The sequence below is a fragment of the Tasmannia lanceolata genome, unplaced genomic scaffold, assembly GCF_043159265.1.
Source record: "Tasmannia lanceolata isolate RefF3 unplaced genomic scaffold, GAP_Taslan_0.1 ptg000018l, whole genome shotgun sequence".
NCBI classification, from domain to species: domain Eukaryota; kingdom Viridiplantae; phylum Streptophyta; class Magnoliopsida; order Canellales; family Winteraceae; genus Tasmannia; species Tasmannia lanceolata.
In genome coordinates, this window is record NW_027518695.1 from 7,504,808 (window position 1) to 7,518,565 (window position 13,758).

The 13,758-nt window shown below is 36.7% G+C and overlaps 1 protein-coding gene across 2 annotated transcripts; it reads left to right on the plus strand.

Moving 5' to 3' along the window:
- The first annotated feature begins 307 nt into the window (after nucleotides 1-307).
- On the plus strand, nucleotides 308-11,611 carry LOC143851470 (biotin carboxylase 2, chloroplastic-like). Of its 2 annotated transcripts, XM_077360923.1 has the most exons (18): nucleotides 308-519; nucleotides 636-692; nucleotides 1,591-1,910; nucleotides 2,775-2,916; nucleotides 4,408-4,506; nucleotides 4,613-4,669; nucleotides 4,811-4,882; nucleotides 6,323-6,412; nucleotides 6,633-6,692; nucleotides 8,201-8,386; nucleotides 8,479-8,571; nucleotides 8,663-8,744; nucleotides 9,249-9,355; nucleotides 9,529-9,604; nucleotides 10,267-10,313; nucleotides 10,607-10,669; nucleotides 11,341-11,446; nucleotides 11,571-11,611. In XM_077360923.1, exons 2-17 carry the CDS (start codon nucleotides 651-653, stop codon nucleotides 11,395-11,397), a joined length of 1,593 nt encoding a protein of 530 aa, XP_077217038.1. In that variant the 5' UTR covers nucleotides 308-519; nucleotides 636-650; the 3' UTR covers nucleotides 11,398-11,446; nucleotides 11,571-11,611. The 2 variants fall into 2 exon arrangements, with proteins under 2 accessions (XP_077217038.1, XP_077217037.1); XM_077360922.1 differs by having other exon boundaries at nucleotides 309-519; nucleotides 11,341-11,611.
- Nucleotides 11,612-13,758: the final 2,147 nt, after the last annotated feature.

Sequence of the window (13,758 nt, forward strand, 5' to 3'; positions counted from 1 at the left end):
GCTTCAGTTCGAGAACTATAGCCAGTTCTAGTTGTGAAACCCGTCGATCCAGTTGGTTTCAGAAACAAGGGTAGCATCCCGGCCTCCTTGCAGCAGCGCATTCATTGATTAACTAGTCCAGTGTGCAGTCGGTGCAACAACCATTTCAGAGTGTTCGAATCCTGCCCCCGACTTACCTGATACACGTGGTGAGTGGGTCGTTGTGTGTATCCGTAGGGACTAGTCCTACTCTCGAAGGGCGTGCGGACATCCTATGTCATAAAAAAAATAGACCCATAATTCATAAATACATAGAAGGGGGTGGCCCAGGGAAGAAACAGGGGCGAATTATAACTTCCAATAGCAAAAAACACAAACTCCAGCTCAAAGCTTCTAATTCTCTCGGCGGAGCATTCAATCTGCAACTGTCCTCGATTACATCGACTCTCAATTTAATGTGCTTTTGCTCCTCTTCGAAACTCACAACTCCCTTTTCCCCAAAATTCTAAAAATCTCAACTTTCTCTCCTCTCATTTTTAGGTACTTATACATACATTTTCAGATCCGAGAAGTATTCTTATGTAGCTTCAATCACCCTTTCTGGTTTTCTGATTCTGGAATTGAAATGGGTCTCCTTTTTTGTCTTATGGATTTAGGGTTTCATTCCAAGCATGGAGACAATGTTTGTCTGCAAGTCTGTATGCATGCCTCCTGTAAGTAATTGCCCAATTCTGAGTTATTGTTATTTTGTGTTTTCCTGATTTTGTAGAATTGATGTTTACTTAAGTTCTATGGTTAGATGGATATAGTGGGTTACATTTTTGTCTAATCTGTTGTAGTAATGAAAAAGAACCTATTCTGTTTTTTTTTAATGGTAAAAAGAGCCTATTCTTACCAAAAAGAATTGGGTCTACTTTTATGAGCATTTTTTTAATATGGGTATTTTGCTAAAATTGATTACATGCAATTTGCTTCTTTATTTCCATTTTTTTCACTGTCAAGAGGCACTTTTGAAATTGATATGGAAATCTTTAAGAAGGTTTGGTATTGAATTTTCATGAGGAATTTTTATGAGTATTTTGCTAACTTGATTACATCCAAGATAATTCATTTGTCATTTTTATTTACTGTGAGGAGCATTGATCAAAGTTGATTTAGATATATTTAATAAGGCCGTTTTTAGATTTTATGAGGGTTTTGATATGGGTATCCTGCCACTTTGATTATGTGCAATTTGCTTCTTCTTTTAATTTTCATGAGGATTTGTTGTAGTTGGTCGTACTGGCAGTCTGTTTATTCTTTCGATTTTCAATAGTTAGATTCATTGTTCGAAATTTATTTAATCCCAATGTTGGGGGATACTACCATTTTTTGCTAGTTTTACTCTGCAGACGCTTTGTCTTTTGTTTTTCTTCTTTTTATTTATTTTTAATTGGAAGGTACATTGATTGAAATTGACTTAGATGTATTTAAGAAGGTACAATGTCTGATTCAGATGTATCTAAGCACTTAAATTGGTTCTGATGTTGCATTTGGTCTATTTCTTTTGTTTTTTGATCGGTATTTGGTCTATTTCTGATTTGCTTAAGTGTTGGTATTTCTGATTTCAAGGGTTTGTTTGTGGGACAAGCCAGAGGAATAAAGAGCTCGCAATGTAGCTTTGTTGTTGGAAATGGTGTGAATTTTCTTAGCCAAAAAACTGCTAATGTAAGCCAAAAGTCCAAGAAACTCGGAGGAGCGCTCACTGCGACATGCAAGGTTGAGAAGATTCTTGTCGCAAATAGAGGGGAAATTGCTGTACGCGTGATACGAACTGCCCATGAGATGGGAATACCGTGTGTTGCTGTTCACTCAACAATAGATCGGGATGCCCTTCATGTGCGGCTTGCAGATGAGGCTGTCTGTATCGGGGAAGCACCAAGTAATCAGTCGTAAGTGACCTCAGTTTCATTCTTTTTTCCAATTAGGTATTATCATTTTTTCAATCGTTATTCAAATAGTTGCATATGTCAAATGTCAGAGGTTCTAATCTTCTACTTTTGGGTTTCGTTGATGACGTGGCATGAACATATGCTCTTTACTGTTTTGATCTATTGTCGGCTCGGTAAGTTAGACTGTTCAATGAATTAATAGCTTATAATTAATGGACATAGCCTTTATAGTGATGTGGTAATGTGGTCCATTTGGCTGGAAAGGAACCGATTTATATTCGAAGATAAAGAAGAAATATGTAGCAGGATTATGCTTGGATTAGCTTATATTGCACATATGAAGTTGGTTGTGACATTGTTAGGAATTGATCTTTTAATTGATGGCCAAATAATAGGAAAAGATAAAGAACACACCGCAGTTTTTCTCATCACTTCCCAATTTCGTTTGCCTTGTGGAGATTTTCTTCAAAGAACATTGAAACTAGAGTAAAGTCTCAATTTGAAATATTGGCATAGGATGCAATCCCTCATGTGTGTCGAGATTCAAGAGCCATGGTCGTACAAATTTTTTTACTACTTGATCCAGTAAAACTGCAACATTCGTTCATTTATTATAATTATTCTTTTATTTTTGTTGCAGAAGTGCAAGAATCTCTTATAAAATTATAGACCATGAGAACTCTCATCCCTCTAGTTGTAAAAATGCGACTTTTGTTGCCTATATAGAAGGCACTTAATCAAGTTGCATACCCATCTTCTCTACTTTTTGTAGTTCATCTTCCCTATTAATATGGAATTGGTAATTATATCCGACTTTCTTCATCGATCATTTTTTGGGCTTGGACTGATTGCCTGTCTTGACAGGTATTTGTTCATTCGACATGTTCTACTTGCGGCTGTTAGCCATAAATGTACCATGTTGCATCCTGGATATGGTTTCCTTGCTGAGAATGCTACTTTTGTTGATATATGCCGAGACCATGGGATCAATTTTATTGGGCCCAATGTAAGTTCCCTACGTCAAAATATGAAATGATAATAAACCACTTGTATATTCATGATTAGGCCTTTCATTGGGAGAATGCATTTGAAGTGTCCACTTATTCTTTTGACTACTTCATCCAGGTTGTTAACAATGACACAAGTATTTTGGTTGTTACTAGTAATATTGCGTTGGCTATGAAATTTCCAATGATGATTATATTTGGACCCTTGGGTTTGATCACTATGATATGGTTTTGGTGGTGTAGAAATTCATTGGATTGATTATTTTCACTTAGCACTTTACATCTGGATAATGTTAGCATTGTTAGGTGCTTTGATTCCTAGATACTTCTAAATGATGCTGCATCCGTGTCTTACATGTTTCCTTTTCCTTGTTGGATAACCAAGTTGGTGCTCTACACAGTCTTCTACACTCAGAATTTTGACTATAGATTTTGAACGGAACTATAGATTCCATAATATCTAAAGCACGAAGAATTATTTGCTTTGACCTTGAATATTCTATCAATGAACTTGGCTCACAATCCTGTCCCTTCCATTGTGAAGCCCAAAATTCAATTTCAATTTAGCTGACAACCTTCTATTTTTTACTTTAGCAATTCTAATACTTTCCAATCATGCATTTCTAGTGGATTTCATAGCTTCCAATCTGTTGCCATTGTAAGGATGGGAGTGTTTAAAATATGCTTTATGTTTCCAAACATACGCATTCAGCACAAAGGCCTCTTCCCAGAGGTGCTCTTTAGGAGTTCAATCCTCAAATAGGTATTTTAGTATGGAGTCACTGATATTCAAATGCCACAGATTAGTTTTTTACCCCTTAACATATTGAGAAACTTCTTTCTAAAATCCCTTGTTAAGATGGTGATCTTTACCTATTTTTTTCCTGATATTCGAGCTAGTCAGCAAAAGAATCATTGTAAGATGGGCCCAACCTGAAGTCCCTCATTTAACCAAGAGATTATTTTCATATAGTTATTCTGTTGGAAGGATATGAAAGTACTCCTAAATTGGATGTGAATTCTATTTATGATTCTTGTGGTTACAGTGTTTAGAAACTCAACTGAGTCCTGGAAACAATCTTACCAGTGTAGCTCAAGTCAATCAAGATTTTAGCTGAGTTAAAGGGGTTAGCTTGGTCTCTTTAAAACTTGAAAAAATTGATTAGGTATTCAATAAATAAAGAAATCTGAGTCTATAGCATTAGCCTTTTAAAATGAAAAACTGGATCAATTGCTTAAAAGGATTGCAGGTTAACTTTGACCCAGTGTCTGATTGCATCATATCAAGTTTTAGATTTTTAGATCTTCTATGAAAAGTTGAACAAGATCAATTTTACACCTTTACTTGTTTGCAGCGGGAGTAAAAGCTGGTCTTCTTCCCTTTCAACACTCGTGACGAAGAATTCTTTAAGCTTCCTTTTTTTACCATGACTTATTGTGTCCATAAGTGGGTCCATTGATAGTTGCTACTTTTCTTTATGTTCTTGCAGCCAGACAGTATTCGCACCATGGGTGATAAAGCTACTGCGAGGGAAACAATGAAAAAAGCTGGTGTCCCGACTGTACCTGGAAGTGATGGATTGTTAGAGGTAATAGAGCTAATGCAATTTGTACAGTTGGTTTGAGAGCATATACTTCTTTATTCCCAAATTAGGAAAGGTTTTTTTTTATCTCTATCTTTGTTGAAATTTTCAGTCCACAGAAGAAGCTGTCAGGCTTGCTCATGAGATTGGTTTTCCTGTTATGATCAAGGTATACTATCTTTTTTCTCCTAACTTGAGTTGATTTAAACTATAAACTGTATCATCATGTTCCTTACTTTCCATACCATTTCTCAGTAGTTTTTTTTTTTACCATTTTTCAGTACTTAGATTACATTTTCATTTTTTTAAGGCAACTGCTGGTGGTGGAGGACGTGGGATGCGTCTAGCTAATGAACCTGATGAATTTGTGAAGCTGTTACAGGTACTTCATGGTTTAAAATTCTTTCATTTCTAAACGTTAAAGTTGCATACAAAATAGAATGTATGTCACGATTGTTCAATTTGAGATTTATGCTTGTCTTCATAACTTTGTTGTGTTATTGCAACTGCTTTACACCCCATATGCATTCATGTTATATATTGTACTTCACAGCTGTTGCTTATTGTTGCAAAACCTGAACTAGACTTGGAAATTGGCCTCCAATTTTCAAAGTTTGACTTGGTCAAGTCGTTGAAAAACTTGCTGAAATCTTAAATTATTGGCTGAATGGACCATCAACAAGCCATGCTTTATTAAACCAGAATTTGGAAGTGATATGTAGAGCTAAGTCCGTGCACCTAATCAATCAGCAAGTTTTTGAAGACGAGCATATTTAACTTGCACATTGACAGTGCATTTATAGAACTTATATAGATGAAAATAACCCTAGAGGAAAATAACCCGCATGTATTGTTCACAGCCTGTCCCAAGCCAGGATAAAGGAGGAGGGTTGGCATCAGGTTGGTAGCCGGCCGTAAACTTTGCCACTTTTCTATGAAATGAATCATATAGAAAATTCGTTGGGGTGTAACCCTCTTAGCGACGCGCTGCATCGGCGCCCAGATGTAGTGTTAAATGAGCAAGGGTCCTTGCACCTTCATGTGCAGTTGCGGGGGGGGGGGGGTTCACTCTCTTCATGAAAATTTTCTAAAGGATTCATTAGCCGACCTCAACTAGTTTGGGACAAAGGCTTAGTTAAGTTGAGTACATAGATGAAAATGGCCAGTTGATGTTCAGGTATCTGTTGTGATGAATTTGATGGTTGAATATATTTAGCAATTAGTTGGACCCTTTGAAATATGATAATGACAAACTTTACAATGTGGAAATGACCCTAAATTATTATTTAATTTTTTTTATGTTATTGTGACAAGTATGATGGATGAATATTCCATGCTTGGTATTTTTTCCTCAAATATCAGGAGATTAAGCATATTATATCTCCACAATTGGGTGCATTTTTTATATGGCACGTGCAAAGAAAATTCACTAGTTAATAGACTGAGAAACTATGGTGTGGATTGTATTACTTGGAATTTTATGCGTGAGTTACAATTTGTAAATTTCCAGAAATTTGTCATTAATGCTAGAAGTTTGGAAAGGAGAAATGATGCATATGGAATCTAATGCCGAATGAACCTAAGATAAGGCACTTTTCTAAGTGATTCATACTGTTTTTCTGGAATTTATTACAATGTCAGACTTTATTAAGCAACGGATCCTATTGATCCAATTTAATCGTCACTCCGATAGGCTCTGGTTGTGTTAAGTGTTAACTGTTAACAACTCACTGACCATGAATTTTATCTGATGAGTTCCAAGCTATGGGAACTTCACGTGTGTCTCAGTTATGTGCTGAATTAGATCTTTTCATTTTAACAGCAAGCAAAGAGTGAGGCTGCAGCTGCATTTGGAAATGATGGGGTTTATTTGGAAAAGTATGTAAAGAATCCAAGGCACATTGAGTTCCAGGTAAATATTCTGATTGGACTTTCGGGCATTTTTATTGCATCCAATATCTTTATATGCTTAGTCTTAATTTAGCATCTTTTTTAACTTGGCCAATTGTGCTAATGACTTAAACTGAATAGGATGGAGAGTTGCAATTTGCATATTTACAGTCAAAGAAGAATCATTGGATAATATTATGTAGGCATGTGATTCACCTATAAAATGCTACTTGTCTTAACAGGTTCTCGCAGATAAGTATGGAAACGTTGTTCACTTTGGAGAGCGTGATTGCAGCATTCAGGTACTTATGACAAACATCTCTCTCTCTCTCTCTCTCTCTCTACATATCTATCTATCTATCTATCTAAGGCTTCAATGGCTACCTGTCACAATGCAAATCCTGCAATGACACTTATATCTGTTTTGGATTTGGGCAGCTACTCATGAAGAAATGTATCTGACTTAGCACTATTAGTGTGTCTTGATTTAAATGGTTTGCTACACATAACTTGAATGGAAATGCTTGGTCAGTGTTGGGCATGTGTACGGATTTTCAGACCTGTCTGACTTTAGGACATCTGGTATAATGACACACAAAGTGTATTCCTTCATTCAAAACACATTCATTTCTATTTTCCCTTTCTCAAATCCTTCAGGGCTTTGTCCATCACCCCCTCATTCTCCTTTCTTCCTCTCTGTAACAAAGTGTATACAAAAAGCATTTGAGTTTCAAATGATGACATAATCAATCACTTAAGAGATTGCGGGCTCCACTGAAAGGGAGATGCAGTTGGAGTTAGGAGGGGAGTTGGGATCACCTTTTAGAATAAGTTTGACATCACAAAACTCCATCAAAAGGTACCCTTACCTCATGTTTCTTTTGCGACAAGGGGTTTCAAATTGACAAAGATGATGGTGACTAGGATTTTGGTCTCGGGATTTGCAGAGAAATAGGCTGATTTAGGTTATCTGTTTGGTCTCTGAATAGTAAAAGATTGAATGTGGCGGTAGAGTTTTGTGTTGCTGCAATGAGGGCTTCACTGAAAAAGATGGGTTTTGGTTATAAAAGGGTGGAAAATGATTGGACTTAAAAATTTTGGTGTTTACTTGCTAAAATCAACACTTAAGTTTCTCTTTTTTAGATGAGAAGAGGATATTCGAAGATTCTTAGAAGTTATTGTGTTTGCTTCTTTGAGTATTTCTCCTCTCTATCCCCTTCATCCAAGAGAGAATGAGAGAGGAGAATCATAACTGAATGGGTATTCTTGTCCTGAGCATTTAGTGTCACTTTTGATATTCTTGATAATCTAAGGTAAGAAGTTCAACTACAAGAAAACGACATCAATTATGACAGCTTTACCATTAAACAAAGCTAATCCAGGTCGAATGATTTTTTGCTCGCTTGTTAATGTGAGCTATGCTGCAAAACTATATAAAAAAGTCTAGAGGGGTGTCCCTGTGTTTTTATTAATCAACATGACTAAATGCCTAAAATTGTTACGCCCTAATTATGGTGGTAGCTTCTTCACCTTGTCCATATGGAATGGTTCTGACTGGCCCAATGCCATTTTGCCAGATGAAATTATTGATTTAGCTCTTGGATCGTTTATTTAAAATTTAGAAGACAAGAAACCCCATTGATTCTGATTTTCAGACAACAGTTACCACAAAGTTCTGTGATGCTCTTAATATCTGTCAATCTTTTTGACCCCTATTCTGAACTAAATTAAATTTAAGCATAATAATTTATTCCAGACACTGCTTAAATTTCTTGCGTAAAAACTATATTGACTCTGTTTTCTTTCACAGCGAAGGAATCAGAAGCTTCTAGAAGAAGCTCCTTCCCCTGCATTAACCCCAGAATTGCGAAAAGCTATGGGTGATGCAGCTGTTGCAGCAGCTGTGTCTATAGGTTACATCGGTGTTGGGACGGTTGAATTTCTTTTGGATGAAAGAGGTTCCTTCTACTTTATGGAAATGAATACTAGAATCCAGGCAAGGACAGCCTTACTAAAAGTTTTTAAAGTATCCATTTGTTTATCATAAATTTATGAGTGATAAATCATATTGTTTCTGATGAAACTCAGGTGGAGCATCCTGTGACGGAAATGATCTCTTCAACTGATTTGATTGAGGAACAAATTCGTGTGGCCCTTGGAGAGAGACTCCAGTTCAAGCAGGTAATGACTAATGATCAGTATTTTCAAGTTGCACTTTCTTAATTTCTTGAAGACTAGGATGATCAGATTCCATGGCTAATATCATCTGCAGGAAGATATTGTGCTCAGAGGACATTCAATTGAATGCCGTATTAATGCAGAAGATGCTTTCAAGGGATTTCGCCCGGGGCCTGGTATACCTTTCCTTACTTTTCTTTCTTATCTTTTAACCATTAATTGCATCAGCTATTTCCATTGTCTGACAATCATTTAAGTGTCTATATTTATCTACAAAATAGAAAACGTGCTGACATCTATGTTCATAACATGTTGTGTTTAGGTAATCTTCTGTTTTAGTTGCTCACTATTGCTTTCCCCATATACCAACCTCAGATTTTTATCCATCAGTTGCCAGTTTTTTTTTCCCTTGATCTGTTTCCCATTGAAAGATTACTGTGGACTTTTATTTTATTTAGTAAATTGATTGCTGTGTTGTTTCTTCCTATCATCTTTATGTAATCTTCATGCAGGCAAGGAATGCAATTGCTGTTTTTCCTATCATGGTTTTTTTGTCTTTTTTGTACCCATGTTTGTTGTTATTGTCTATTAGTTGAATTGTTGGACTAAAATTTTAAAATTATGATGCACAAGGATTATTTAATTAGATTTTTATAACTTAATTTACTTTTAAATGACAGGGAGGATAACAGAGTACGTACCATCCGGAGGTCCATTTGTGAGAATGGACAGTCATATTTATCCAGGTTACGTGGTTCCCCCCACCTATGACTCCCTACTAGGAAAGGTGCGCTTGTCTTTTGATGAATATGCATACATGAATGTATATACACATTTATGGTCTTATTTGCGCAGACATGTATTTGTGTTGAGTCCCCTTTTTCAGCGGGTTTTGCTGAATCACGTTATCACTGTCTTGGTTCGAGCTACAGTGCTAACTTTTATGCACCATCTTTCCAGCTAATTGTTTGGGCTCCAACCAGAGAGAAAGCAATTGAACGCATGAAGAGGGCTCTTAATGACACTGTCATCACAGGTTAGTAACTAATTCATTGATTACAACCATACTGAGGATTATATTTCACCGTCAACATCCCTTTAATGCCCACTTAAATGTTGGACATTTTGCTTCATCTAATATGAATGTCTCAATGGACTCATCCAGTAAAAGAGATATCCATGCTTCTGTGATCCATTTAATACTAATTTAGAAAGTTTCTCCCTTTTGTTTATTCTTGTTGTTCTTTATGTATATTTAGCAGTTTTACTGTATTACTACTTAACTGGATTCACATAAAGAAGTCGATCTTTGGAAACCTGACATACGGACAAGTTTCTCCCCTTCTTTCTTTTTTTTACTGTTTTAATTTTCTTGTTTCGGGGTTTCAAGATTTATGCAAATTTCTCCCTTTCTTTCCCTGGATCTTTAAACTAGAATGAAATGTACTTTGTAATACATATCTAACTTCTGATGCATCACTATTGGAAGGTAGCTTATGTAATACATACAAACTGTATTTTGAACTTTGGTGCTATAACAGTTGCAACCATAAATTCTCTACTAATGTAGATAGAGATGGCTTCAATGATTTACAATCGCAAGAAAGCAGTGAATGCAACCCACCCTTAAATTCTATTATTTATACTCCTTGTAAGGTATGTATCAGCTTAAATGACGCTAAATACTTATTTTGGCAGGAGTTCCTACAACCATTGAATACCATAAACTCATCCTTGATATCGAGGTGCGGAGATTCTCATCTTCATATGTTTCTGGACTTTCTTAACTCTGACTCACTAGACCTAAAATGGCTGGGAGAGTGCCCCTGGCAAGCCATTGCTATGCCAGATAGCTTTGCTAACTGAACCGTTTAGCCATCCAATTTCTGCGTGGGGTTTGGTCTTCCCTTAACAAGCCCTTGGGATGCTAATTATTCTCTCTTTAAATCAATAAATTTTGAGAATTATCAACCGTTAGACTCTTGAAGCTATCAATCTATTTAACCTTGCCATCTGGTTGTTCCCTATTGTATTGCAGGACTTCAAAAATGGCATAGTTGATACAGCATTCATACCAAAGCACGAAAAGGATTTAGTTGCGGTAAGAATCTTTAATAAGTCTGTGTGTGACATGCTTTTCATTGATCGGTTGCTATTGCTGCACGATATAATAATGACCCTCTATTTCTAAAAGTCGTTGTGTAAAACACATGTTAGGGGAAAACCTTTTCATTTTTATTTGTTGGTACCATTTACATACTATTTGCGTGGTTCGACAGTATTTCTTCGTTGTTCTTTCTTATACTCATATAAACTGCACAATGCAGCTACCTCTAATTAGCTCCTTTCAACAGGGCCCATGTGGGATCCATTCACATCATGTCAACTGTTTTGGTTTCTTGTGGGTGGACACCACTGCGGGGCCAATCAGACCACCACCCTTTTATTTTTCAAACACCATGTACCCCATTATCATCCCCCACAACTCCTACAATCATATATCTTCAGTATTTCCATATATAAGTTATAACTGTCCAGCCCAGAAACTTCTCTTCCTTTTTTTTTTTTTTTTTTCTGTAGATGTTTTTGTAAATCTGGATACTGGTTCCCACATCCCAAGTTCCATTTAAATTAAACTTACAGTGCCATACTTTAGAAATTGGGAAATTGTTACCAGATTCATATAGACCTAAGAACATAAGTGAATATGACTTGTGGTTCTGTTTTTATTTACAAGTGAACTGAATGTAACTGTTTGGTTTGTGTTTACAGCCTCAAAAACTGGTGCTATCGACAACCGCCAAAGAACTGGCTGGCGTGAGCACGTAGAAAGATCTCCTGTGTTGTTCTTCAACAGCAACCAAATCACTTTTTAAGGGTTGATCTTGTTTTCTAGCAACAATTTTTGACATGAGGACAATCCTTTATTTAGTTAATTTATCTTCAATTTTTCCATAATTATTTTAGCTAATAAAACAGTGACTTTTGTTGTAAAATTGTAGGAATCAAGATCTTTATTTATTCTGAGAAATGGATTGGAGGAGGTTTTAGATTTCTCATATAAGGAGAACTCCTGGATTAGTAGAAATATTTGTTATTGTTAGTCTTGGCCACGTTTGGCAACCATGAATATTTTTTTTATGGAATATTAGCTCACCAAGTGTGTTGAGATGTTTCCACCCTCCTTGCTTGTCTTCCGTGCCTTGATAAACCAATATTCCATGGAAAAAACTTTCACGTCTGCCAAACATGACAGCTTCATTGTTGTTTCCTGTTTTTTAGCCGCTTCACCCGCCCTACCCCTCTTTCACCACTTGGAGACACTAATTTATCATGAAAAAAAAATCAGGTAGCCAAACATGACCTTAATAATTGGCAAAAGCAATTTTTTTTTTTTCGATGGGTAAAAGCAAATTTTTTAACAAAATAAAAGAGGAAAAGAATAGGGCGATGATAGCCTCCCCGGAGGAAGCATTCGCCCCCCTTTTAACGTGATTTGACGTCAAAAAATGTTAAAGTTGCCCACTGTTCACGTTATAAGGGGGCATTCGGGGCGAATGCGTACTGAAGAGGGGGGTGAAAATATCATCTCCCAAAGAATATCTCTATGTTTTCAGGTATTCAGCAGTTCATTTTAGTTACTATGTCAGTGATTTTCCCATGCCCTAGTCAATGCTACCATTTTGATTGAAAATAGTTCTTGTCATTGTAGTTAGGGTTGCAACTGGGGTCGAGCGGTCGGGACTTGGGACACTACCCTGAGAACCCGAGAAACTATCTAGGGTCGGGTCGAGTTTAATTTTGAGAAACCCACACATTCTTAAACCCGGCTCCACTCGAGATAGTTTCTCGGGTAGGGTTGGGTCAGGTTTTTCAACACTGTCGCCTTAGCTACGTTTATTTTTTCTTTGGAATTAGCAAACCCTAAAATGGAATATTAAATCTGTCACAAGAACAACCAAACATTAGCCCTAGCTACACTCAATTCATATAATAAATTCTTATTTTTTTTATCACTAAGATAAATTAGAAAATAGACTGAGGTCATGTCCTTTTACAAACAGGGGAGATGATATTTTCACGCCCACTGCAGTACGCATGCGCCCTTATAACATGATTTGACGTGAGCAGTGGGCAACTTTAACGCTTTTTAGCGTCAAATCACGTTTGGGGGGGTTGAAAATATCATCGCCCATGTTAAAGTACGAAAATATTCTTCCGAATAACCCAAACAACAAAGTTGTAAATGTGCCCCAAAAAAGACACATTAGTCATCCAGTCAGTTACTTAGATCAACATTAGCAGTTGATGTTTATGTGAAACATTTACATGCCTCAAACTAATATAGAACATGAAATCAGTAGAAGCAGATTAATAATAAGTGGTTTATAAATTAGAACATCAACAGCACCTAGAGTCCAATAAACTAATAAACATCATCAAAATTTAATCACCCTATATTTTTATATTAGGCATCACTCCACTTATTAGGATTACAAAATCTAGAGTTGCAACTTGGGTCGGGCTTTCCAAAAACCTACCCTATCTCGGGTTGGGTCCGGTTATTTTTTAAAAACCAAACCCGGCCCATGTGTTTTTTCGGCTCGGGTTGAAGCGGGTCGCGTAAAACCTAATCCAAGTTGCAACCCCAATTGTATTGTGTTGCTACTGGAATTGTGCTTGTCAATGATACAATTTTCCCTTCCCTAGAAAGTGGTGGGCTGTCATGTACTGCCCATTCTAGTTTATTGGTTTCAAGGAGTAATAACATTTGGGTTTCCTCCCAAATCAAGAAAAAGTAAATAGTATTTTTAACTCGAATTTATTTTTACTTGAAAATTTGATATCATTTTACTTTCCTTCTACCTCTTACTTAAAGCTGCATCTTGAAGAAAACCAACTTGATATGGGCAAAAGGATCCTCTTAAATTAATTTTTCAGTTAAGGTCATGGGTGTGGCTCTTTGGCGTAAAGTCATGGGTTTGCTCCCAGTGACGAGCGTTCGAATCCCCCCTTGCTTACCCAATGCGCGTGGTTTCCGGGTGATTGCGTGCATCTGTAGGGAAATAGTCCTATCCCCCTCCCCCGAAGGGGGGTGGGGGACACCCTTCGTTACCCAAAAAAAAATAAAAATAGAGCATTTCGCGTGGCTTTCTCCTATTATATAGCCTCTCTATAATTCTGGTGTGT

What these genes read in the sequence shown, in the direction of transcription:
- LOC143851470 (XM_077360923.1), top strand. Translation starts at nt 651, where the DNA reads ATGGAGACAATGTTTGTCTGCAAGTCTGTATGCATGCCTCCT. An exon ending in AAATGAATACTAGAATCCAG is followed by an intron (nt 8,387 to 8,478) that starts GCAAGGACAGCC and finishes GATGAAACTCAG; the next exon opens with GTGGAGCATCCTGTGACGGA. An exon ending in TAATGACACTGTCATCACAG is followed by an intron (nt 9,605 to 10,266) that starts GTTAGTAACTAA and finishes TTATTTTGGCAG; the next exon opens with GAGTTCCTACAACCATTGAA.